General features: G+C 47.4%; 1 protein-coding gene across 1 annotated transcript; it reads left to right on the top strand.

Annotated features, from left to right (window-relative positions):
• The first annotated feature begins 4050 nt into the window (after positions 1–4050).
• TRIM16 (tripartite motif containing 16) lies at positions 4051–18331 on the top strand. Its single transcript, XM_034790440.1, has 6 exons — positions 4051–4968; positions 8179–8274; positions 11530–11763; positions 12651–12822; positions 15876–15971; positions 16330–18331. The coding sequence occupies exons 1-6, from the start codon at positions 4402–4404 to the stop codon at positions 16965–16967; spliced, it is 1803 nt and encodes a 600-aa protein (XP_034646331.1). The 5' UTR covers positions 4051–4401; the 3' UTR covers positions 16968–18331.
• Positions 18332–23203: the final 4872 nt, after the last annotated feature.

The raw sequence follows: 23203 nt of genomic DNA, 5'->3' as shown, positions 1-23203 counted from the left end.
GGTAGGGTCCCCCCCTAGAATGCCATGCAGCTGATCATAGAAGCGGCATATCTGGGTCTCTGACCTGGAGCGACCATTTGCCTCTTTTGTCTTTTGGTAGGCTTGCCTGAGCTCCTTAATTTTCACGTGGCACCGCTGTGTGTCCCTGGTGTAGCCTCTGTCCACCATGCCCTGTGTGATTTTGGCATATATATATATATATATATATATATATGCCAAAATCACACAGGGCATGGTGGACAGAGGCTACACCAGGGACACACAGCAGTGCCGCATGANGCTCCATGCTGGAGCTCGTTTGCGATTCTGGGACTGCATGGTCACCTGTTCTGCTGAGCTCGCCAGGCTGATCAAACAGGAAATGAAATTCAAAAGTTCCCGGGGCTTTTCCTGTGTACCTGGCTAGTGCATCGGAGTTGAAAGTGCTGTCCAGAGTGGTCACATTGGAGTACTCTGGGATAGCTCCCGGAGGCCAATACCATAAATTTGCACAGCGCTGCGTCTACAGTACCCCAAATTTGACCCAGGAAGGTCAATTTTAGTTCCTCTCCCATCGTCGAGGAGTACAGCAGTTGATTTTAAGAGCCTATTTCTTCATCCCTTCCTGTCTTAGCCTGCAGCTGTTAAACAGCTGCTGTGCTTCACCTAAGAAGTGGCTGCATGTTGGTGATGGATGAATGATCCCTATGTATAAGTTTAATATAGAATATTTACAAGCCACAATGAAAGGCATCATATTATATCTTAGCACTCGCACCTATATTCACACTACATTATCTTAATATCTTTTTAAAAAATCTCTAAAACCTTGAAAAGAACAGGTTGCACACCATAATGATTTCCCCTTCCTAAGAGAGTTTGCCCCTCATCACTAGATGGGGAGGGCTCTGAGTTACTACAGAGAATTCTTTCCCAGATGTCTGGCTGGTCAGTCTTACCCACATGCAATGGGTCTATCTGATCACCATATTTGCGGTCGGGAAGGAATTTTCCCCCAGGTCAGATTGGCAGAAATTCTGGGTTTTTTTCACCGTCCTCTGCAGCATCGGGCACAGGTCACTTGCAGGTTTAAACTAGTGTAAATGGTGGATTCTCTGTAACTTGAAGTCTTTAAACCATGATTAAACCATAACTCAGCCAGAGGTTAGGGATCTATTACAGGAGTGGGTGGGTGGGCAGCGCCAGATTAACTTTTTGTGCGCCCAGCGCCAAACTCTGGAGTACAGATGTGGGGACCCGCATGAAAGACCCCCTATGCTTATTTTTACCAGCTTAGGTTAAAAACTTCCCCAAGGCACAAATCTCACCTTGCCTTGAACAGAATGCTGCCACCACCAAGTGATTTAGACAAAGAATCAGGGAAAGGACCACTTGGAGTCCTAATCCCCCAAAATATTCCCCCAAGCCCTGCACCCCCCTTTCCTAGGGAAGGCTTGAGAATAATATCCTCACCAATTGGTACAGGTGAACATAGACCCAAACTCTTGGATCTTAAGAACAATGAAAAATCAATTGGGTTCTTAGAAGAATTTTAATTAAAGAAAATGTAAAAGAATCACCTCTGTAAAATTAGGAGGGTAAGTACTTTACAGAATAACAAAAGTCTTAAAAAACACAGAGGATTTCCCCTCTAGGCAAAACTTTAAAGTTACAAAAACCGGGATAAACCTCCCTCTTAGCACAGGGAAAATTCACAAGATAAAACAAAGGTAATCTAATGCATTTCTTTGCTATTACTTACTATTTTTGCAAGACTAGATGCTTAGTTTAGTTACAGGAGGAGGGATAGCTCAGTGGTTTGAACAGTGGCCTGCTAAACCAGGGTTGTGAGTTCAGTCCTTGAGGGGACCATTTAGTGATGTGGGGCAAAAATCTGTCTGGGGATTAGTCCTGCTTTGAGCAGCAGGTTGGACTAGATAACCTCCTGAGGTCCCTTCCAAACCTGAAATTCTATGGCTTAGGGAGATGTATTTTCCCTGCCCTGTTTCCTTGTTGACTCTAGGAAACACAGACAAAAAACCTTCCCCCACAGGTTTGAAAGTATCTTCTCCCCTTATTGGTCCTTTTGGTCAGGTGACACCCAGGTTATCTGAGCTTCTTAACCCTTTACAGGTAAAAGAGGAATTAACCCTTTACAGGGTAAAGAGGGATTTTATGCTACCCTTAGCTGTATGTTTATGACACCAGGTGTGGGTGAGCAGGCTCAGCCCGGCAGCAGGATCCGAGTGCAGAGGGACTTAGTGTGGGGGGATCCAGGTGGGGGTAACAGAGGTCTCTGTGGGGCAATCTGGGCGCGGGCGGCTCAGTGGGAGATCTGGATGCACAGAACCTCATTGGGCGGTTTCAAGTGCAGGCTCAATGGGACTCTGCAGGAGATCAAGGTGAAGGTGTTTGGGGTTCAGCAGGGGGTGTCTAGGTGCAGGGGAGGTGGGGTTCATTTGGGTGGGGGTCCAGGTGCAGGTGGTTGGGGCTCAGTGGGGAGGGTGTCTGTGGGGGCTCATCGGGGTGGTACAGATGCAGGGGAGGAGGGTTCGATGGGCCTGCTTAACAGGGAAGCCCCAGCTTCTGCCAAGGGGATGCTGCATGCTGGGCTCCAGCTTCCCCCCTGCCCCTGCTTCCTCCTCCCCCTTCTCTTCCCCATCCCATGCCTCTTCCCCACTGCCCCATCTCCTCCCCACCCCACCCCCTTCGTCCCCACTGCCTCTTTCCCCCTGCCCCCTTCTCTTCACCATCCCATGCCCTTTCCCCACCGCTCCATCTCCTCCCCAGGCTTGAGGAGCAGGGGGGAAACCAACTTCCAGCACTCACCGGCAGAACGGGCTGGGGCCGGGTCGCTCCACTTCCTGCCGCCTGGTGATTGCAGGGCGGGCCCGACCCCCACGGCAGTTCCCCGGGAGGCGTAGCTCAGGGGAGAGGACTTGGGGGGAAGGGGTGGAGTGGATGCGGGGCTGGGACGGAGCAGGGGTGGGCAGCAGTGGGGGCCATGGGGAAGAAGCAGGGCGAGGGCAGCTTTCCTGGCCGGCTCAGCCGGCCGGGGGATCGGGCTGGCCGGGGCCCCTTCTGATTGTGGGCCCGGTGCCACTGGCACCATGGTAAACCCAGTACTGTGGGTGAGGTGCTGTGGCCTGCAATGTGCAGGTCAAACTAGATGATCATGATGGTCTCTTCTGACCTTAAAGTCTATGAGTCTTTTACAATAGCAAAGGATAACCCCCCAACCCCCTAAATAGTTTTGTCTCAGATATAGAGGCATGATGCTAACCATCCTGGAGTCACCAAAGATGCCTATCACCATCTTCTTCCTCTGTGCCAAAAAAGAGATGACACCTGAGTGGAAGTTCCCTTATTTCACAACTCCATCATCGACTGGAAGAACCAGTTTCACTTTTTTCAGCCTTGCCTTTCTGAATAGAGGAAGGGGAACACAGGAAAAAAATCTCCATTTAGTGCAGCAAATTCCTCCAGTGCTCACATGATAAAACTGGGACTTAAACTGTATTGGCTGTGTTGCCCATGAGCAAAGGAGGGTCTAAAAGCCAAAATGAAGGACACAAGCTAATATTTTGTGCAGAAAGATTCTAAAGGGCATGTGGATTTAAATAATCTCTGCCCGATAACTCAGCCTCTCAGAAAGTAGTAGTTCAGTGGTTGCAAGATGAAAAGCGTGCCTACCTACAAGTATTAAATATGATTAATGGGCCGAATCCTGGCAGTCTCACTCAGATTTTAGTCAGTCCTGGCTCAGTCACAATTCCATTTGAATAAAAAACTCATCAGGGCATCAAGATTTAGACCCTTCAACAGTTGTGCCATGGAGTAACACTAGGGTTTGGCTCACTATTAATAGTACATTTTGTCAGGCTACAGGGAGGGCTGGTTGAAAATTTTCCATCAACACTTCTTTTCATTGGGAATCGGGGTATGTGACAAAATGAAAGTTTCTGCAGAAAGGGTCTCCTTTGCTTGAAAATCTTTGATTTTTTGTTGGAAACCCCAAAACCAATTTTTTGTTTATTTTCAGTTGAATTTTTCTTGGTTCCTGATTAAAATTTGAAATTTCCATTTGGGTGAAAAAAACAACAACTTTCCAGCCACCTCCAGCGGGACGTACAGAGGACAGTAAGTCCAGGTGGAAGGTTGTAGATATGAGACAGAGGGACAGAGACAAGATTGACAGCTGTAAGGAGCAGCATTTATCTACAGCTCACACAGCCTGTCATTCACAGAACAAACTCACTCGCTGTTTGCTTCTTGGCTCTGATTGCACTCCTACTTCCTGATAGGCTGGAAAGAGTTAACAGCTGCAGGCAGTTGGGTGAGTTCAGGTGTGTCACTTTCTTTCATTCCCCCTGCGCTGTGCAGTTACAGTGTGTGTTCCTTGGAAGGCAGAGGAGCTCAGAAATGGCTGACTGTGGCCCCGCTGCTCCAGAAGGGCTGCCCCAGGAATTGTTACTAGGCGGCCCTATCACTAAGGCAAAAGGGCACAAGGTCTGTGAGGGCAATGACCTCCCAGGTGAGAAAACTGAGGGTGAAGAGTTGAATGGCCGTGAAAGCCCAGAAGCCACTAGCCCAGGACCTGATGTGCAGGGCAGTTTGATTGTAAATGGCTCTGAGATGGCAATGGGCCAGCCTGGCCTTCTGGAGCAGGGGAACATTCTGGAGGATGGGCAAGAGATCCTGTGTGACTTCTGCATGGCCCAGAAGGTCCTGGCAGTGAAGTCCTGTTTGACCTGCATGGTGAATTATTGCGAGGACCACCTCCGGCCTCACCTGGAGAACAGCAAGCTGCGGAGCCACAAGCTGATGAACCCCGCAAAGGACATTGACCTACAGACCTGTGAGACTCACAAAGGCCACTTGGGGTGGTTCTGCCAGACCGACCTGGTGTGTGTCTGTGAGGAGTGCCTGGCCGAAGAGCACAAGGGGCACAACTCACTCACCTGTGAGGCAGCCAGGAAGGACAATGAGGTGTGTCACTGCCTGGTATTTATTGGTGTTCTTTGGGGTACAGAGTGATCCAGGTTGCAGAGGGGCATAGAGGCAGTGTGGGGACCAGGGCCTTCTCACTCACAGCCTTTATACACTGGTCTTATGCTGTTGGCCTCAGTGGGCTTACTCCTGATTGAAGCTGCGATAAGGGAGAGGAGTCCTGGGACCTGTCTGATTTGTAGCCCTGTAGGGCTCTTGGTTTCATTAATAAGTTACTTGTACTTTATAGCAAAGAGGGATTTGTTGTCCCTGGCTGTGGGCCAAATCCTCAAGTCTTTACTTAGGTTCTGCCCTGTCAAAACCACCACTCACTCTGGTGTAAAGCAGGAGTAACCCCATTAACATGAATGGGCCTGATTCTCTAGGGCTTGAGATCGTGTGTCACCACTTCTCGCTGTGCCAAGTGGGTAGAAATCGCTACTGTTCTGATTCTGAGCTCAGAATTGGGCTCAACAGAATCACAAAGGAATGAAACCTGGTGAGGGGATGAGTCGGGCCCACTGACTTGGTAAGGACTGAGCAAAGGCTCCAGGATTTGACCCTAGAGCGCACCACTGTGTAGTGTGTAGCAGTGAAAGACTCTGGTTTGGGGAGTACATAGGTGTGGATGGGCTTACAGTATTTGCACTGCACATGGAGTTTTTCTTTCTATACTGAGTGAGATACAAATCTGTGCCCTTTGCAGCTTGTGTTTACCTTCCCTTCCCACTCCCAGCTGGGGGGAAATGGGCTCCATTCCAGGAGCAGTAGCTGTTGCCAGTACCTGTACTGGAAGGTTTGTTAAAAATGCTGTTGATTTATCTGTGAATGGGCTAAAGGTTTCCTGGTTTAAAATGAGCCAGTGGTGTGTCTCAGTGGTGTAAGCTTTATAAAGGGAATTCTAGTTGTGCCTATAACCTGTCCCCCCTGCCCCCAACAACCCGGCTTTGGTATGGTATGTGAGAATCAAATGGGCGATTTCATGTTAGTACTCTGGTCTTTTTGTTATGGATAAAATTTTCTAAAGGACCTACGGGATTCAGGAGCCCAAGTCCCATTTGCAAAAGTGACTTTTGAAAGGTTTCTAGAGGCCTAAAGATGCAGTTAGGTGTTTGGGGGGATTTCAGTGGGAGTTCAGTGCCTGGGTGCTTTTGAAAATTCCACTAAGCACCTACCTGTCTCTTTAGGTGCCTGAATCCCTTTCAAAACCTGGCCACGAGTCACTTTTGAAACTGTGACCTAGGGCCCCAAGTTACTTAGGTGTTTTTGATTAATTTACCCTATGACACATTTAGGTGGATAAGGCGGGGAAGGCGTTGGGGGAAGGGGCATGATCCTGCAGTCCCTACTTGTAGGTGTCATCCTTACTAATACAAGACGGCTTGCATGAGGAAGGATTGGACTTGTGGGTAAGGGAACCCATTTTCCCGTTTGATTCTCCCCGAGGAGCCTCTCTCCTCTCCCGCTTTGTATCCACCTTTGGTGACTAGGCCGTTGCTGTGAGTAAAGTATATGTCCTGGCAGCTGCAGTGAATCATAGCTTGGATACTGGGTGGAGACGTGGTTCCCGGTTGTCCTTACCACATCTATGAAGTAACCTTTCTTCTTGTTCTGACATGCTATCCTGGGATCTGACAGCCAGAGTCTATTTTTGAAGTTAGAGGTTTCCGGTTAGCATCCCGAAGTCCCAACCCCCTTCTCCTGCTCCCCTTTTCCACCATTGACTTCAAAGGGTTCAGAGCCAGTCTGAATTTAACCCCTTTTCTGTTATCCTGCAGTCAGCAGGTTCTTTCCCCACTCTTCCTTTATCTAAAACCTCCCAAATCTCAATACCATTCACACACTCAATAGCATTCCTCCTGGGGACTGGTTGCAACAAAGACAAAATATGTGGCCTGGAATGTGCTGTGGAATATATTTCTCTTTTGATGCATAGGGCCTGGCAGACACTCAAAGGACTAAAGGCTAGGATGCTTTGGTGAATAATCCCTATTGCTTATTTTATTGGGGTACCAAATTCTGAGTCATCCAGGGTACTCTTTGAGGAACAGTCAGCTTTGTTGCAGGCATATAGGATCAGATTTCTAATAGAGCTCAAATCCCATCTAGGCACCTAAGTGAAGAGGTCACACTTTCAAAAGTGCCTAACACCTCCCATTGGAACCAATGGGAACTGCTGGGTGCTGAGTAATCTCACACAACTGCACATGGTCTTATTTATAGATGTCTAATACTCCTTTGAATTTAACTAAGCTTTTGTCTTTGGTATCTTGTGGCAGAGAGTTCCACAGGTAATTATACATTTCATTAAAATAATCAGATTCTCTTGTTTTTGTTACTCCTGGCTGAACCACAGAAGATTTGGAGTTTAGAATTGGTCTGGATAAACCAAATTTTGGCTCCTTCTCTGAATCTATGGGGTCTTCAAAATTGCTCTGGAAAAGTCATGAGAACAGCCTTTCTTGTGAGATTTTTAGCATTCTGACTCATGTGTGGAACCAAGGGTCTTGGTTCTTCTCTCACCTACTTGGATGTAAATCTGGAGTAACTCCATTGAAGTCAATGGAGTTAAACAAGTGTGAAGACCAATATAAATGAGAGCAGACTCAGACCCTAGAAGTGAGAGGGAAACTTCTTTCAGAACCTTGACAATTTTTGCTTCAAATTTGGGTCTAGAAATGTTCCAAGATTTGAGTGGGGTGGAGGGATTGGTTTTACGTTTGTTAACCATTCCATCTGTTCCTAGTCTTTGTATGAAAGATCAAGGCAAAATCCAAACCCCAGGCTCTTGTATTTTCCCCACTCATTGATTTGGACTCTGACATTTCCCTTCCACTGCTCTGGATGACTAACCTTCTTAGGGCTTAGTTACTGCAGCCATGTGTGACCAAGGATGTTTTATTTGCTGTTTCTGTTACTGTCATAGGCTTTCCCAGGCACTGAAGGTAGCAGGAGCTGCAGAGACAGCATTTTCTAATTTATTGTGTTGCTGGAAAAAATGACACACTCCCCAGATCAGACAGAAGCTAATAAAACTGTCCAGAGTATTGTGAGTCCGTGGACTGCTCTTGTCTGTGGGAAGTGGCATGGGTTCCAGCTGGCTGCTTTGGGTAACCAAAAATCAGTTATCGAGTTTCACAACCCCCTCTCTGCTATTCTGTCTGATCACTGAGAGAGTGGATTGTTAACACCTGCTTCATCCATTCACAGAGTGAACTTCTGCAGACCCAAGCAGAGTACGACTGGAAACTGAAGTCTGCTGAAAACGCAATTGTCAAGTTGCAGAATAATACACAGTCTATAGTGGTAAGGACAGAACTTGGGTTATTTCTCCTCCTCAGATTAAATTGAACCCATAATAATGGCATGAAAATGGATGTATGATATTTAATGGGAGCCTGGATAATGGTCTTATGCTCCTGTATGTATGACGTGTATGCAGCCTCCATGTCTCTGTCATCCGCAGACATCTCCATGCCTGTTCCATGCCGCTGGCCAGCTCTCCCCTCTCTGGTCACAAGCTGCTACTCATGTTCCATTAAAAACCCTGAGAAGCAGGACAATAACATGCCAATGGGGCAGGTTGGATGGAAGGGTGGGTAGGACACTCACCCAAGACATGGGTTCAATTCCCCGCTCTGCCACAGTCTTCCTGTGTGACCTTGGGCAAATCACTTAGTCTCCCTCTGGCTCTACTTCCCACCTGTACAATAGGGAGAATTGCACTGCCCTGCCTCTCAGGTGTTGTGAGGAGCAATATGTTAAAAATTGTGAGGTGCTCAGACATGATAGTAATGGGGCCAGATATCTACCTCAGATAGAGAGATTTACACCACTGAGAATTGAGCCCACTAACTATTACATAAAAAACAGCTTGACACCAAAGATTGAACTGGGAGCTCAGAGAGCTGCAATAGCTCAACTAAAGCTCCCTACATGGGGCTGTAACTAACACATTTCCTCTGTGTATTGCACACAGAAGGGGACCTGTAACAAACATTCACCTGGCAGTTACGCTGAGATACTGAATTCCAAATTCTTTGGACAAACTCAGATCACATCTCAACGTCACAGCTCAAACTCACCTCCAGCCTTGAAGGGCAGTTCTACCCTGAAAAATGACTATAAAAAGACAGTGGGGTCCTAGCCTGGGTAGAATCACGACGTCCAACAGCCCTGTGACAATTAAATGCACCACTGTCACAAGCTGAAAAACTCCACCGAATTTCAGGCTTGTTTTGAACTGAGGGGGAGATTTTTGGGCTGCTTTGCCTTTGATCTGAATGGGTTTGCTCATCTCGTGAGGGAACACTTGCAAGTGCCAAAAGATTTAGTATTCCAGGGCAGGATCAGCTTTGTGCCGGCTTCTGTTGTGGAGAATCCACCCAGAACCGTTGTTTGATGATACAATCCAGCTGCCTGTGTGAGGCATCTTTGGTGAGTCACATCTCCACAGGGCTTCCAAAGACCAGTGTCATGTTTAAACGGTTAGAAAAGGTGACTAATCATATGAATTGTTACCCTGTTGAAATTGTCCTGTGCTGGTGCCGTAATACTCACGTAAACCCACAGACTTCACTCCATGGGACAGCCTCCACAGCTGCTTCCCCGGATAGCACTGCTCTGATGTTTCTTTTCTGCATGACAATTCATGGTAATTCCAGGACCAATCCTCAGGACATGGCTGATGAGATATGAAGCCCTTCGTTTCTAGGTGGCTGCTTCAAATCTAGAGGAAAGTTGTTACCTCCTGTTAGCCTCTGTGAGATAATTTGCTGGTCTCAGTCCAGTTTCTATTTCTGGATGAATTTTCAGATCAACCTGCCACTGCCACTGGCTCTGACTCACCTCTTTGTAGGCAGTCTGAGCAGAAATGGGAGTTAGGTGCTTAAATACTTGGAGGATCTGGTCCTCAACTCTGATAATCTGGGAGAATGAGGGTTTTTTGTTTGATTTACAAGGAAGTGTGGAGTGGATCCAAGTCAGCCTGGTTGTAGCCATCTTGCTAGAAAGATCCCGTAACCTCTTTTGAGTAGAAATCAGGGCAGAATTTTACCCTGTGATTCATTGAAGTTCTGCCTTATTTCCATTTCCAGCAGCAGGGCTCCAGCCCCAGAGCAGGTGGGGCTGCATCCTCTGTGCTTGTGCCATACAATACCTGTCCTACTTCAAGAATGAGAAGGGATCTTGTTTGTTTTCTCACTGTGTTACCTTTTCAGTTATCCATTGGAAGTGCTTCCATGTCTGTTTCTGTGTGTATTGTGCTTTGTCACATGGGAAGCTCATTGTGGGAACAGAGGTATTCCGCCTGTGGATTTTCTCCCCTCTCTGTTGGTACTTCGAGAGCGCCCCCCGCCCCCAACTCCCCATCCTCCACAGCAAGTCTCAATGCTTTGCAACTTGGCCACCAGCCTTATAAATAGGCTTGGCAGAATTTTATTTTTATTTTATAGTTTCAGCCGACTGTGTTCATATTTATTTTTAAGCATTTTTATTTTTTTATTCATTTAAACGTTTACAGTTGTGGGAAGTTATGGGGGTGTCAGTCAATGGGGAGGGTCAAACAATAATTATTTCATGGCAGTGGATGTTGAGATTCAAAAAATGAAAGCTTGATAACCTTTACAACACAAATTGTCAGCATCACATGTCAAAATAGCCAAAGTCACTATCCTCAAATCAAACTCTGCCAAGTGCTCAGGCAGCATGTTTCTTCCTGTGCCTGTCTGTGAATTTTGATTATTGTTGATGGAAATATTTTTTTCGCCGGTTTGGGTGTGTACGGCGAAATTGATCTTTACTGACACCTACCAATAAAAATCTAATCCTTCCATGCTGACTTATAAAGAAATGACGGGGATTAACTGGGGTGTCAGCCCTGTGCCTTACTCATTCAGAAGGCTTGCTGTTGGGTTGTTGGTGTCAAACCCCCCCATAGCCAGGAGCTGAGCTAGCTGGTGGTCTTATGTATGGGCAATGCATAACTGGTTCAGGCCTATGGTCCACTGTGATCTAACCCCATAACACAATGAAGGGGAAGACACAGTGCTACATGGGCATGCTTCCTTCGTCCTTCCAATTCTCTGTTCTGAAAAGAAATGTCATCCCCTTCCTGGGTCAGCTCGCCACCTGCTGCAACTTTGATTGGGATTACAGGTTGCCCTTTTAACAGCATCCAGTGGTTCCACAGGTCGAGTTCACTTAACCCTTCTGTCACAGACAGGGATTTCCCTGGCTATGACCCTCAGTCAGTCAAAACCCAATGCCCTTAACTGCTCTCAGGGTGTGTGTATGTGCATGTGTGGAGGTGTGTTGGGGCATAAGGGAAGAGACCAGGATCTGCTGGAAATGGGGCCGTGGGTTCCAGTCCCTTGGGTTCCAGTCCCTTGGTTTGGATTCACTGATTAGCTGTTGCTGCCACTGCCTTTGTGCTACAGAGGCATCTCCACAGTGATTAGAAAATGTTGTTTGCCACATCCTGATGCATTTGCCAGGAAGGTGCAATGGTGACACAGCGAGGCTGGTTGGAAAAGGCAACAGTGGTGGCTTTTGTCCCTGTAGAGTTCTATCTCCGAAGTGAAGAGCCTGGTGTCCAGGCAGTTTGGGGAGCTTTTGGAAGCCGTCAAGATGGCCCATTCGGATGTACTGGCATTTCTAGAGGAGAAGGAGCGTGTGGCGGTGAATCAAGCCAACGGGATAAAGATCCATCTGGAGCACAAGCGTGCTGCCATGGAAGAGAATAAACTCAGGCTGGAGAAGATGGCCCTCTACACCAGTGACATCCTGTTCCTTAAGGTACCATGATGGACAAGGTCTTTCCATTATAAAGACCCGGGGGATGGTGTGTTTGTAGATTAGTGTCTGGTTTGAGGTGTTCAGGTCAAGTGTGCAGTACGATCAGACTGCATTGCGCCATTTTATAATTGAAAAATGGTGCCAGGCCTTCTTAGAACATCTCCTGTAATCTGAAATGGAGATTCTGACACCAAATTCAGAACTGATTGGCCCTCCTTAGGCTGTGGAGTGTAAGATTGGGATTGTCAAAAGCGCCTCCCAGCCCTAAAGTGCTCTGAAATCTTCTAGGAGGAGAGAGAAGGAGAGATTTTTTTCACCTTTGCTTTTAAAGAAGGAAAATGTTTCAGACGTCTAAAGGCCACCTTGTTTGAATCTAAACTGTGCAAAGCTCCTGGGTGAACATGATAGAACTTTTCCCTACACCTTTATCTCTAGAAGTTGCTAAGACTTCTCTTCATTCTCCCTGGAACTGGCTGAGATACATTATTAGCCTACAGCCAACAACATTGTCATTTCACTATAAATGCTGGGTGTGTTGTTTCCTTCATTATTTTATGACCATGGTTGTCTTTTTCTAATGCCCTCAGAGTACAGGGAAGCTTGTAGTGAAGTCCAGAGATTGCTGTTCCTTGGCTTTAGCTTTACAGTCATGAAGTTTATCTGGTGAACTTCATATTCAGCTGATCTTAAATATCTCCCATAATATAGGTTCCTGTATCAGCTGAGTTTAAGTTCTTCAGGGCTGCAATGGAATGGAAAGGGTCAGAGTCTGCTCCCACTAAAGTCAGTTGGGATTTTGCTAGTAACTTTATGGTGAGATGGATCTGGTACAAAATCAGCCAAATATATGAGGAAAATGAGCAAAAATAGAATTGTTTTTTTGGCAGGAATATTGTGAGCTCAAGAAGAACACGGGGGATGACGCGCTTCCCAGTGTTTATATTGGACTCAAAGATAAACTGTCAGGGATCAGAAGGGTCATCTCAGAGTCAACAGAACACTTGCTACAGCTTGTACAAACCACCTATAAGGAAAAGCTCCAGGAGTTTGCAAAGGAAGGTGAGTCTCACCCTCTGCCTTGCAGCTGTTTAAATGCACATTTGCAGAGTGTGGGTATGTGGGTGTGTATGAACACTTTAGTTCTGTCACCAGATGGCAAAAGTGAGGCCCTGATAAAATGCATGTTTCCTGGGCCCCCAGGAATTGACAATCCCAAGGTCACAGTGGCAGAGTCAGGAATAGAACCCACCAGACGATCCTTCCTGTCTGCAATGAGATCATCATGCTGGATTTGCAACATCACACACTGATTCCTATGGTAACAGATTGTGATGTAGAGCTTGTGATTTTACTGGATGTCCAAGCATGAGGGAAATGTGGGTTGATTAAGGGGTATGCGTGTTGGGGGTGATGTTTCTATTTAAGCACAATACTGTGATTAGAAAAGAGAGCAAGCAGAATGTATAAACCTTCCAGGTATTTCCCCCTCCCCTCACTATATTTAACTTTGTCCCAGTCTTTCTTTCAAATGATCAACCCACCGCAATCAGCAGTTAATGATTTACTATGTGAAAAGGCCTGGATATTACCTAGGTTGCATCCTAACACCTTTTAAGTCCACAATAGAAATCTGATAAGCAATATGAGTCTGACAGGATCTAGCTGAATTCCTCACCCTCCCATGCATTAACGTTATCAGCTGGCGCTCGTCAATTACACTTGTTTATATGTAGTCACTCCTGTTTTCCCCAGCAAAGCAAAGGCTATTAGGTGCTAGTGCTTTATGGAGGCCACAGCATCAATCCTGCCTTGCTGGCAGTTTTGACTAGGGTGACCAGATGTTCTGATTTTATAGGGACAGTCCCGATTTTGGGGTCTTTTTCTTATATAGGCTCCTATTACTTCCCACCCCCGTCCCGATTTTTCACACTTGCTGTCTGGTCACCCTAGTCTTGACACAAAGTCAGGTATGAGCTGGAGGTGACAGCAAGGAAACCAGGCTCTTTCCCAGTGTGAATCAACTCCGCCACCTGGGGACTGAAGTTATTTCCTTGAGAAACATACGGACAGGGAGGGAGCTGTGGAATCCATGGTGATTTAGCAGGTTTTAACTCCATATGAGTTGTGGCATTTATAGCAAATGTGGTTGGGTTTTTTTCTGGAATAAACGAGTACTGCAATTTAATAATAATAATACGCTGTCCATCCAGGGATCTCCAAAAGCTCTATAAACATTGTCCACAATTATCCTCCATGAGTTGGCTGTTTGGTGACACTCCGGCAGTGCAAAGCAGCCAGAAAGGCAGCTTAACCAGTCACATGGGGATTCCCTTCATACCAGTGGCATAGGGCTGGTGACGCCCATCCTAGCCCCAGCATAGAAATTTACCTTTGTCATCTCAAGCTATTGCTTCTCCCATTCCCCCGTGATTTCAGTCCTGCCCTTTAGTGGGTACAATGTGATAGCTGTTGCTGATTTCTTATAGTCTCACCTCTCCTGTTTTCTATCTTGCTGTTTATTGACTCTCCCTGAATGAAGGACTTTACTTTTATTGGGACTGACCTGCAGCCCTCACTGCTCTCAACTCCACCTGTTGCTTTGCAGTTTGATTCTGTTCTCCTCTGGGTTTGCTCTCCCTCCCATTTCTCCACGCTTGAATATGATTGGCTTTATGCCAGAGAAACACCAAGCAAGGAAGGACATGAAGCAGCTGCCTAGGGTACAGAGTGGGTCTTGTGTTTTGAGTTTAGCTGATCAGAGAAACATCACGAAGCCCTAAAAATGTCCTGGACTGTGCTACACCAGCCAAGAGTGCCCTTCCTAGGGTGGTGTGCAGCAGGAACTGTGAGGCTGTAGCACTCTGCTGTACATGCGCCTGCACAAATACAATCAAGCACCAGGCATTGTCCATTGCACTGAGTAAGTCTCAGCCGCACCTCACCCCTACTCCCTAACACTTGAGTGCAAGAGGCAAGGCAGGCACCAAGACTAGGCATGTCTGAAGAGATGTGGGGTTAAGTGCAGCCCTTTTCATGCGTTTGAGGCAGTAAGCTACCCAATCAGCTCTTCTACTGCCTTTAGGCTGGAGTAACTTGCCAGGAGTATTCCCTAGCCATAGTTGAGACAGATGTAGCTCTGCAAGCCACCTAGAAGGTCTCGGCAGGTGACATTTTGTGCTTGACTCGTCTACATCATGTTTCCCCTTATTGTTTACACAAAGTCCCAGGAGGCCAGGATTCAGCGGGCCTCATCCTGATCTCACTCACGCCAGCTTCACACTGATGATATTATTGATTGTCATTTGTGTTACAGCAGTGCAGTGGTTTTCAACCTGTGGCCTGTGGACCTCGGGGATCAGGCTGTCTAAGATTTCCAAAGGGGTCCGCACCTCCATTTGAAAATGTTTAGGGGTCTGCAAATGAAAACCACTGCAGTAGTGCCTAGAAGCTCCATTCCAGGTCCTGTTCTGGTAGGGGCTGTTCCACTGCTCTGACCCCAAAGTGCAGAGAGTCGAAGGATGGAGTAAGCAGTGAGAGATCAGAATCGGGCCCAATGTTTGTGTGTGCTCACGAAACTATTTGTTCAAATTAAATGTCCGTGGAACCAGACTGCTGGTTCTTAATCCTGATAACAATGTAATAGAACAGGTCTTCACACAACGCGCAGTCCACCTGTGGAACTCATTGCCAGGGGATGTTGTGAAGGCCAAAAGTATGACTGGACTCAAAAAAGAATGAAATAGCCATTGATGGGCCGATCCTCCATGAAGTTATTAGCCAAGATAGTCAGGGACACAACACCATGCTCTGGGTGTCCCTAAACCTCTGACTGCCAGAAGCTGGGACTGGATGAGGGGCATGGATCACTTGCTAATTCCCCTGTTCTGTTCACTCCCTCTGAAACATCTGACACCAGCCACTGCTGGAAGACAGGAAACTGGGCTAGAAGGACCATTGGTTTGCCCCAGTGTGGCCATTCTTATATTCTATCCCTCTGTCAGACAGCAATGGCATGGAGCATATGCTCCATTCCCCTATGCTATTGGTATCCCACCTCGAACAAACTCACAGGGTTAGTTCTGGGAATGCTAATTGTCTTTTTGTTGTTGAAGAGGACTGTGGGATCAAAACGATGGTGTCTGCAATTGTACCATCCAGGCACCGCATATCGGCTCCAGATCCAGAGACTAGGAGTGACTTTCTCAAGTGTAAGTATTGGAATTAATGACTCTAAAGCAGATGAGGCTCTGGGGGAGAGGGGAATGGGAGTTTGGAAGAAGTTTCTAGAGAGTGATCTGGTTATGTAGTTAATCTTGGATTATCTGTACCTTAGTTGTCTTAATTGTTATCGGCTGAAACATGAGCATGGCCATAGCTTCTTTCAATCCCGGTGAAAATCGCCTGGGCTATACAAAGGTATTCAGTTGCCCAGTGATGCTCAGGTAATGGAGTGTGTATAGTAGTGGAGTAGGATCCCTAGCTCATATCTTGGGCTAACCAACATGGAGAGTGCCCACTGGAGAAGCCATGTTAGCCATTTCAGTAACAATTTTCTTTTCTATTTAGACTCATGCCCGTTAACGTTTGACTCAGTCACAGCCCACAGATATCTCAGGCTCTTGGAGGACAACCACAAAGTGACTAACACCACACCCTGGGAACACTCCTACCCAGATCACCCTGAAAGATTTGAGCACTGGCGCCAGGTGCTGTCAAACAACAGCTTGTACATGGGTCGCTACTACTTTGAGGCTGAAATAAGCGGAGCCGGCATTTACATTGGTATGACGTACAAAAGCATTGACCGGAAGGGGTCAGAAAGCAACAGCTGCATCTCGGGGAATAACTTCTCCTGGAGCATCCAGTGGCATGGCAAGGGGTTCTCTGCATGGCACAGTGATGTGGAGACGCCACTGAAAACAGACACGTTCAATAGGATAGGGGTCTATCTGGACTACCCCAAGGGCACTTTGTCCTTCTATGGTGTCACCTTGGACACCATGACTCTGATACACAAGTTTGAGTGTGAATTTGCTGAGCCGCTCTACCCTGCTTTCTGGCTTTCGAAGAAAGAAAACTCCATCAGAATAATCAAAGCAGGGGATGCTGATGAGAAGACTCCTGCCTCTTCTGCTTCCTCAGAGGAAGCTGCTCCTTCCAACACATGTTTAGTGTCTGAGGTGGAAGCATTGGCCAGTACTTAGGTTGTAGATCAATATTAGTATTGGGGCAGCAGAGACAGCAAGGGGATACATGCTACTGGGGTTTTAATAAGAGGGTCCATAAACTAAGCTGGTTCTCAGCTTCCTATGCCTTAGAGATGGAAAAGTCCTTTTAGGTCATGTAATCCAACTCCGAGGGTCAGTGCAGATTGTTTCCTGCTATATATTCTTGAATGCTTTGTTCAGTAGGATTTTACCTTATTTCAACATGATGGGTATTCCTCCAGTTCCCTTAGGAAATTTTTCCAGCTTCAAGGGACCTGATTCTGCACTCGCTTACAGTGGCATAAACCAGGTGTAACTCTATGGAAGTTGGCCTTGGGGCCAAATCTGCAGGTCGTGTAGCTCTGCATAACTCTGTTGAACTCAATGAAGCTATGATGATTGATCCCAGCTGGAGATCTAGAGTGGAGTTACACCGGTGTACAACCTGTGTGAGAGGAGGAGCAGGCACTAATAGGTGAAGATCTCACTGTAAGGAAAATATTCCTAATGTTCAGCCTACATTTCTTTTGCTCAGTTTCATTCTGTTACACCTGGTCTGATTGGAGGCAGAGTAGGTCAGTGGACAGGCAGGCTGGTCCAGCAGCTAGGGTGTTATCATGGGTGTGGGGGGACCAGTGTTCACTTGCCTACACCACCACAGTCTCCTTGTGTGATGCTGGGCAAGTCGCTCAGTCTCTCTGTGTCTCAGTTCCCCGCCTGTACAATGGGGATAATAGCCTTGCCCTGCCTCTCAGGGGTGTTGTTAGGATAAACACACAAAAGATGATGAGATGCTCAGAGACTACAGTGATGAGTGCTTAAGCACCTTAGGTAGAACACTGGACTGGCAGGGAGGAGTTCTGTTCCTGAGTGGATGGGTGACCTTGGGCATCTTCATCTTTGTGCCTACATTAATTGATCTGTAAAATGGGGATAAAGATGCTTGCCCACCATTGTTAAGGGGGGGGCAGTGCTGCAGTGCACATTGCTATATAACTCAAGTCTTCCCTACCTAATCTAGCCTTCTACTGAAACCACCTTTCTCTTTTTACACTTCAGCCCATCACCGCCCGCCCCGAACACATGTGCGCTGCCTTCCTATTTCATACTGCATCTAATCCAAACTCTGTCTTTGCCTTCATGCCTTTAAATAATCCTATTCCTGTCTAAATCTCTGAATTTCTAACCCCCACCCTTCTACTCCCTATCCTGTCTTTTCCTTGCTCCTTTTCTCTCTGTCTCGCTGGCAGCTTTGTACCTTCGGTCATGCTCTCTCCTACATTTGGAACAAATCTCCACTTCCTGTCCTTCAAATACTTCCTCCTAACAATACTTGAAACCCTCTTCTTCCTGAAACCTTGTTGTCCTCATTAAAAATCTCTCCACCTGAACTGTTGTCCTGTCTTTATTCTATTGGTGAGTGTAAGCACCCTGTGTTTGCAGGGTGCCATGCAAGTGTATGGTGCTTTATACACAGTAATCCCAGAACTCCCTTAGAATGCCACTACTTCAATAAGGCTGCACCAGTACACAGGCCAGCACCATGATGTGTTTTGCTCCATGAACCTGATACTGTATGAAGCCCTGTGTGATGGGGTGTGTACCCCACACAGGTAATGAAAGGATTAACAGGAGCCTGAGCCCAATTATTCCACTGGGTGGCAACTGAGTGGGTGGTAGGCCTCGTTGGTGAGCAAGCCCAGCTGGCAGGGAGCTGGGTCTTCATAAAGGAAGGAGCTCAGGGTAGTGGGAAAGAGACCAGGGAGGTGACTCAGCAGAGGGGTAGCTGGATATTTCCTCTCTTGGGCTAAAGGCAGAAAGAGGCCTGGGGCTAGAATTAGAGAGTTCTGAGTCAGGAGGAAGCCTGGGTATCTGGGGGCAGGTTGTTCTGAGCCAGAAGGAAGCTGGAGGCAGTGAAGCCTAAGGCATATCTGGGACTGGAGTGTGAAGGGCTGCAGGGGATGAGGGAAGAATTCTCCAGCCACTCTCTGGGCCCTAGAGAGGAGAGAGTGCTGTGGGAAACAGGGAGGCCTGCAGGGCAAGGAGGAAGATCAAGGAGGGAAGATACCTAGAAGATAGAGGATTGGGGCAAGCTCCTGCGGTTGATCCTGACACAAGGGCAAGAACCAGGACTCTAGGGGAAAGCCCTGGGAGGTTGTTGCTTGTTCCAAAGAGCCCAGGAACAGGCTGGCGAAAAAGACCCAAAGAAAAGCTAATGGTAGGAAGGAGTCCTGAGAGACGGCAGCAAGTGTTTGATGGAGCAGACCTTGGCCGCTTGTCCTAGGGTCCCTGGACTGGAACCCACCGTGGGACTGGATTCCCCTACCAGCTAGTGGGAGGGTGGGGTGATTCCCCTCTGATGTAGGGGGAATAAGGATAGGTCAGAGCCTGGAGAGAAGTATGTCCAAACCACTGGGCAAGAGTCAGGAGCCAGAGACCTGACAAGGAATTATTTGTTGGACTCTATTAGCCCAGAAGAGGTGAGACTAACCGTGACCATGCTGCAGTGCTGAGTTACGAGAAGAGGAGGACCATTTGTGGGGACACTACAGAGCTGCTCTCCCATGCCCAGCTGTGAAGGGCAGCCCCAGCGGTGAGTCCACTGTTGCACACATGCTGATATAGACAAAGCCATTTTACAAGACACACCCTCCCTCCACTAATGCTAGTGAACCTAAGGCACAGTGCTCCCACATATGCCGTGATACCATCTGAGTTGGCCTTCCAGCAGCAAGCTGTAAGACTGCCTTTGATCTCCCTTCCTGTCCTGCCCCTATTCCAGACAAAGGGGTGGGGGAGAGGTCAGGTCTATACAGGGATATTGGGGTGTAATTGTAAATTAGGGGAAATGTGGGGTTTCCTTATTCTGCCAATTACAAACCTTCAAAAATCAGGAGTCTGGCTTAAAAAAAAAATCATGTTTTTAAAGTTGGGTTCTTTTCATTTACCTCCTGGTTTCTGAATGCTTCAGGTACAGTTGCTTCACATCTTCAAGCTTTGCTCTGCTAACCACAGGGCTAGACGCTTCTTTATTTGTATATGAAAGCTGAGGCTTTCATGCAAATCATGCTTCCAGTAGCTGGGGCTTTAAGAGAAACATTAAAAATCACAAGAGTCACAATGAAATCACGAGAGTTGGCAATACTGGCTTCCGCAGGTGGAGCCTAGGACGTGCCCCGGCCAGGACCATGGCAAAGAGGAAGCCATCTTGATTTCTCTAGGGGGGGCCTCGCACTCAGCACAAAGTAACTTGCCCCACGTAGCATAGGGGCACGAATGGTAAATACCACACTACCTGTCTCTGGTGGGGTGAGCACCCATGGCCTTACAGTCCCCTGCCAGTGAAGCATTCACCGCACAGTGCGAGGAACAAAGGGCCTGCATATAAAAACCAAGGTACGAGCTCTGGAAATACAGAGACTGAGAGAGGTTGGTTCCTGGGATAAACACCACTGAACAGAGAGAGTTTTGAAGATGACTCACATCCTGGGTTGAGATTTATTTCTTAATCCCCTCCTGTTGAGGGCCTGGATATTCCAGGTGACTGTAGTGGAATCTTTAACCTTCCTCTCCTAGGCTGCAAGCCTGAATCTAGTGACTGCTTGGTGGTCTATGGGGGGAGATGAGTGTCTGGGTCTCTGTACTATCCCTATGGGCAAGTGTCCATTTCACAAAGCCAGCACTACATCCTGGTTGACAGGCCAGGACTGAATGAAACTGGAGTGCTGAACTACCTGTTCTCACAGCTCAAGCAGTGGTCCTTGCAGCTGTAGCTGGAGGCAGAAAGAGAGCCAGTGCAGATGAGACTTGTACTAAACTTCCTCTGCTGCACCTGTTCTTTAGATAGGGGTCTTGGGACCCCCAGACCTAGGGGATCAATCCAGTGCTTGGAGTCTGGGAGCAGAAAGGCTGCCCTCACCTCTCAAACTCCTGTACCAAGTGCAGCTCAGCAGAAGCAAGGCTTGGGGTTGATGGAGTGATGATGGTGCAAAGGAGGGGAGAATCCAGAAGCAGCACAAAGAAGTGAATTTGATGTGCAGCGGGAATTGGAGAGGTTAAAAAGCAGGGGGAGAAGGTTTTGGGTGAGCAGAGTGGGTGGGTGGGGAAACTGGGAGCAGAGGAAATAAAAGAGAAAAGGAGATTGGAACAGAGTGAAAATGTGGGGAAGGAAATACAAGAGAATTTCAAAGGGAAAAGGATCCAAGTGATAAAATCATAACCTGCTGGATACGTAGATCTTGGAAAGCAGTATAAATAAACAATAAACGCAAGGATGATAGAAAAGGCTGGTGAGGGAAAAGGAAAGCCTACCCCTTGCCCCAGGGAAATGACAAACAAGGGCAGGGAGTGCAAAGGAGAGCCTGACTAATAAGGGAAGAGCGGAGAGTGGAAAAGAGGAATTAGAATGAAATTGGTGCCACAAGAGGGCACTCTTCTCCCACAGCAAAGCTGCCATTGCTGCTGTGGGAACAAGTAAGTTACTGTGTGGATTAAAAATAAATAAATAAATCCACCAGAAAGCCTGTGACTGTGGAAGAAATTTGTATGGAAGTGCTTCCTAGTACTGGGTCAGTGAGTTTGCCTGTGGAGGCCGAGGTTCCTATCTGGGTCACATTCCCACATGAAAAGCAGGCCTCCTGCGAGTTATGGGGTATCACAGCACATCAAGGAAAAAAGGTAGTAAACTTTGATACCACTGGGGATTCCTGCTCATTAGAGGAGCAGGGCCTGGAGAGGAAGTGAAGTACTGTAGATGCATCCGCAGAGTGGCGTGGAAGCTCAGGGCTAGCATATCAGGAGGTGGGGCATGTCACAAGTAAGGTGCTTCAGCAGAGCTGGGCGGGCCCCCAGAATGGGACTATCAGGGGTGCTGCAGGTCAGGATTGAGAAGCACTGGCAGAGTGGTGGAGGGAAGCCCAGAAAAAGAATTGTTTTATTTGTATGCTGTTCCCATTGAATGAAATACGTTCATGTCCCACCAGGAGGTTGCTGCACCATCAGACCAGTGATGGTAATACTGTACATTTGCAATACTGAAGGGCCTGATGCTGCAGTCCTTGGAGTCCCTGCAAGACCCCCTGGGGCCAAATGTATCTGTGGAGTCACGCCAAGGCTGAACGTGGGCCATATTGACTCTGTTGTGAGGGCTACCTCAGCAGGAAGCTTAGGTGCTGTCTCCAGTAATGGAATAAGACAACCAGGTCAAAGTGCCACATGAAAACCACACTGTTTATCATTTGCTTTGTGCCTCCCTCCCTCTTCAAAGCGTCCAGTTCTTGCTGGCGTTTTCTCCATTTCTGTCAGATTTTTCATTAACAAAAGAGCTTCATTTTAGCAGAAATAGATTGTGTGTGTGTGTGTGTGTGGGGGGGGGGATCACGGCATTTATAATCAGAGGGGTAGCCGTGTTAGTCTGGATCTGTAAAAAGCAACAGAGTCTCCTGTGGCACCTTTAAGACTAATAGATGTATTGGAGCATAAGCTTTCGTGGGTGAATGCCCACTTCGTCAGATGCATCTGAAGTGGGCATTCGCCCACAAAAGCTTATGCTCCAATACATCTGTTAGTCTTAAAGGTGCCACAGGGCTCTCTGTGGCATTTATAATGAGGCCCCTCACCTCATCACGCAGCTCCACAGCAAAGCAACAGCTGGGTTGTCCTGCTGTGACTTTACTTCACTCCTTGCCCAGGGAGTGCAGAGGCATTTGAGAACTAGGGGAGAGGAAGGAAGGATGAACAAAGAGCATGAAAGGAGGAGGCAGGGGCAAGGAAAGCAGGAAGAAATGAAGGCTGGATTCTTCTCTTTTGTGTTGGTTGCACAGGGGCTATAATTGCTGTCAGAGAGAACTGAGGGCATATTCATTAAATAAAACCATCTCCAAGGCATACTCAGCACCAGCCCAGTGATCAGGCAACGTTGCTGCCATGCAGAGGGTCAGAGGCTGGATACCCACTCTCTGGGGTGGCAGGTCTGTGGAGTTAACATGTTTCCTTCCTCAGGAATCGAGCATTTTATGTCACACCCCAGCAGTCCTCTTTGGCTGCACTAGCAGAGTTAGTGGGCACAGAAGGGATCAGCCCTACAGGATCGGGGAGAGGGAATTGCATAGAAACCTTCCTCCTACAACAACAGAAAAAGGTCTTGAAATGCTCCTGGGAAGGGAAAACCCTTCACAGAAAGATGGAGAGAAAACAGCCTACTAATGTGACTTGATAAAGGCAGCAAGGCTGGG

Source organism: Trachemys scripta, chromosome 14 (assembly GCF_013100865.1).
Source record: "Trachemys scripta elegans isolate TJP31775 chromosome 14, CAS_Tse_1.0, whole genome shotgun sequence".
Taxonomy (NCBI): Eukaryota; Metazoa; Chordata; order Testudines; family Emydidae; genus Trachemys; species Trachemys scripta.
Note: the sequence above shows the minus strand (reverse complement) of the source record. Positions and strands in the feature narration are given on the sequence as shown.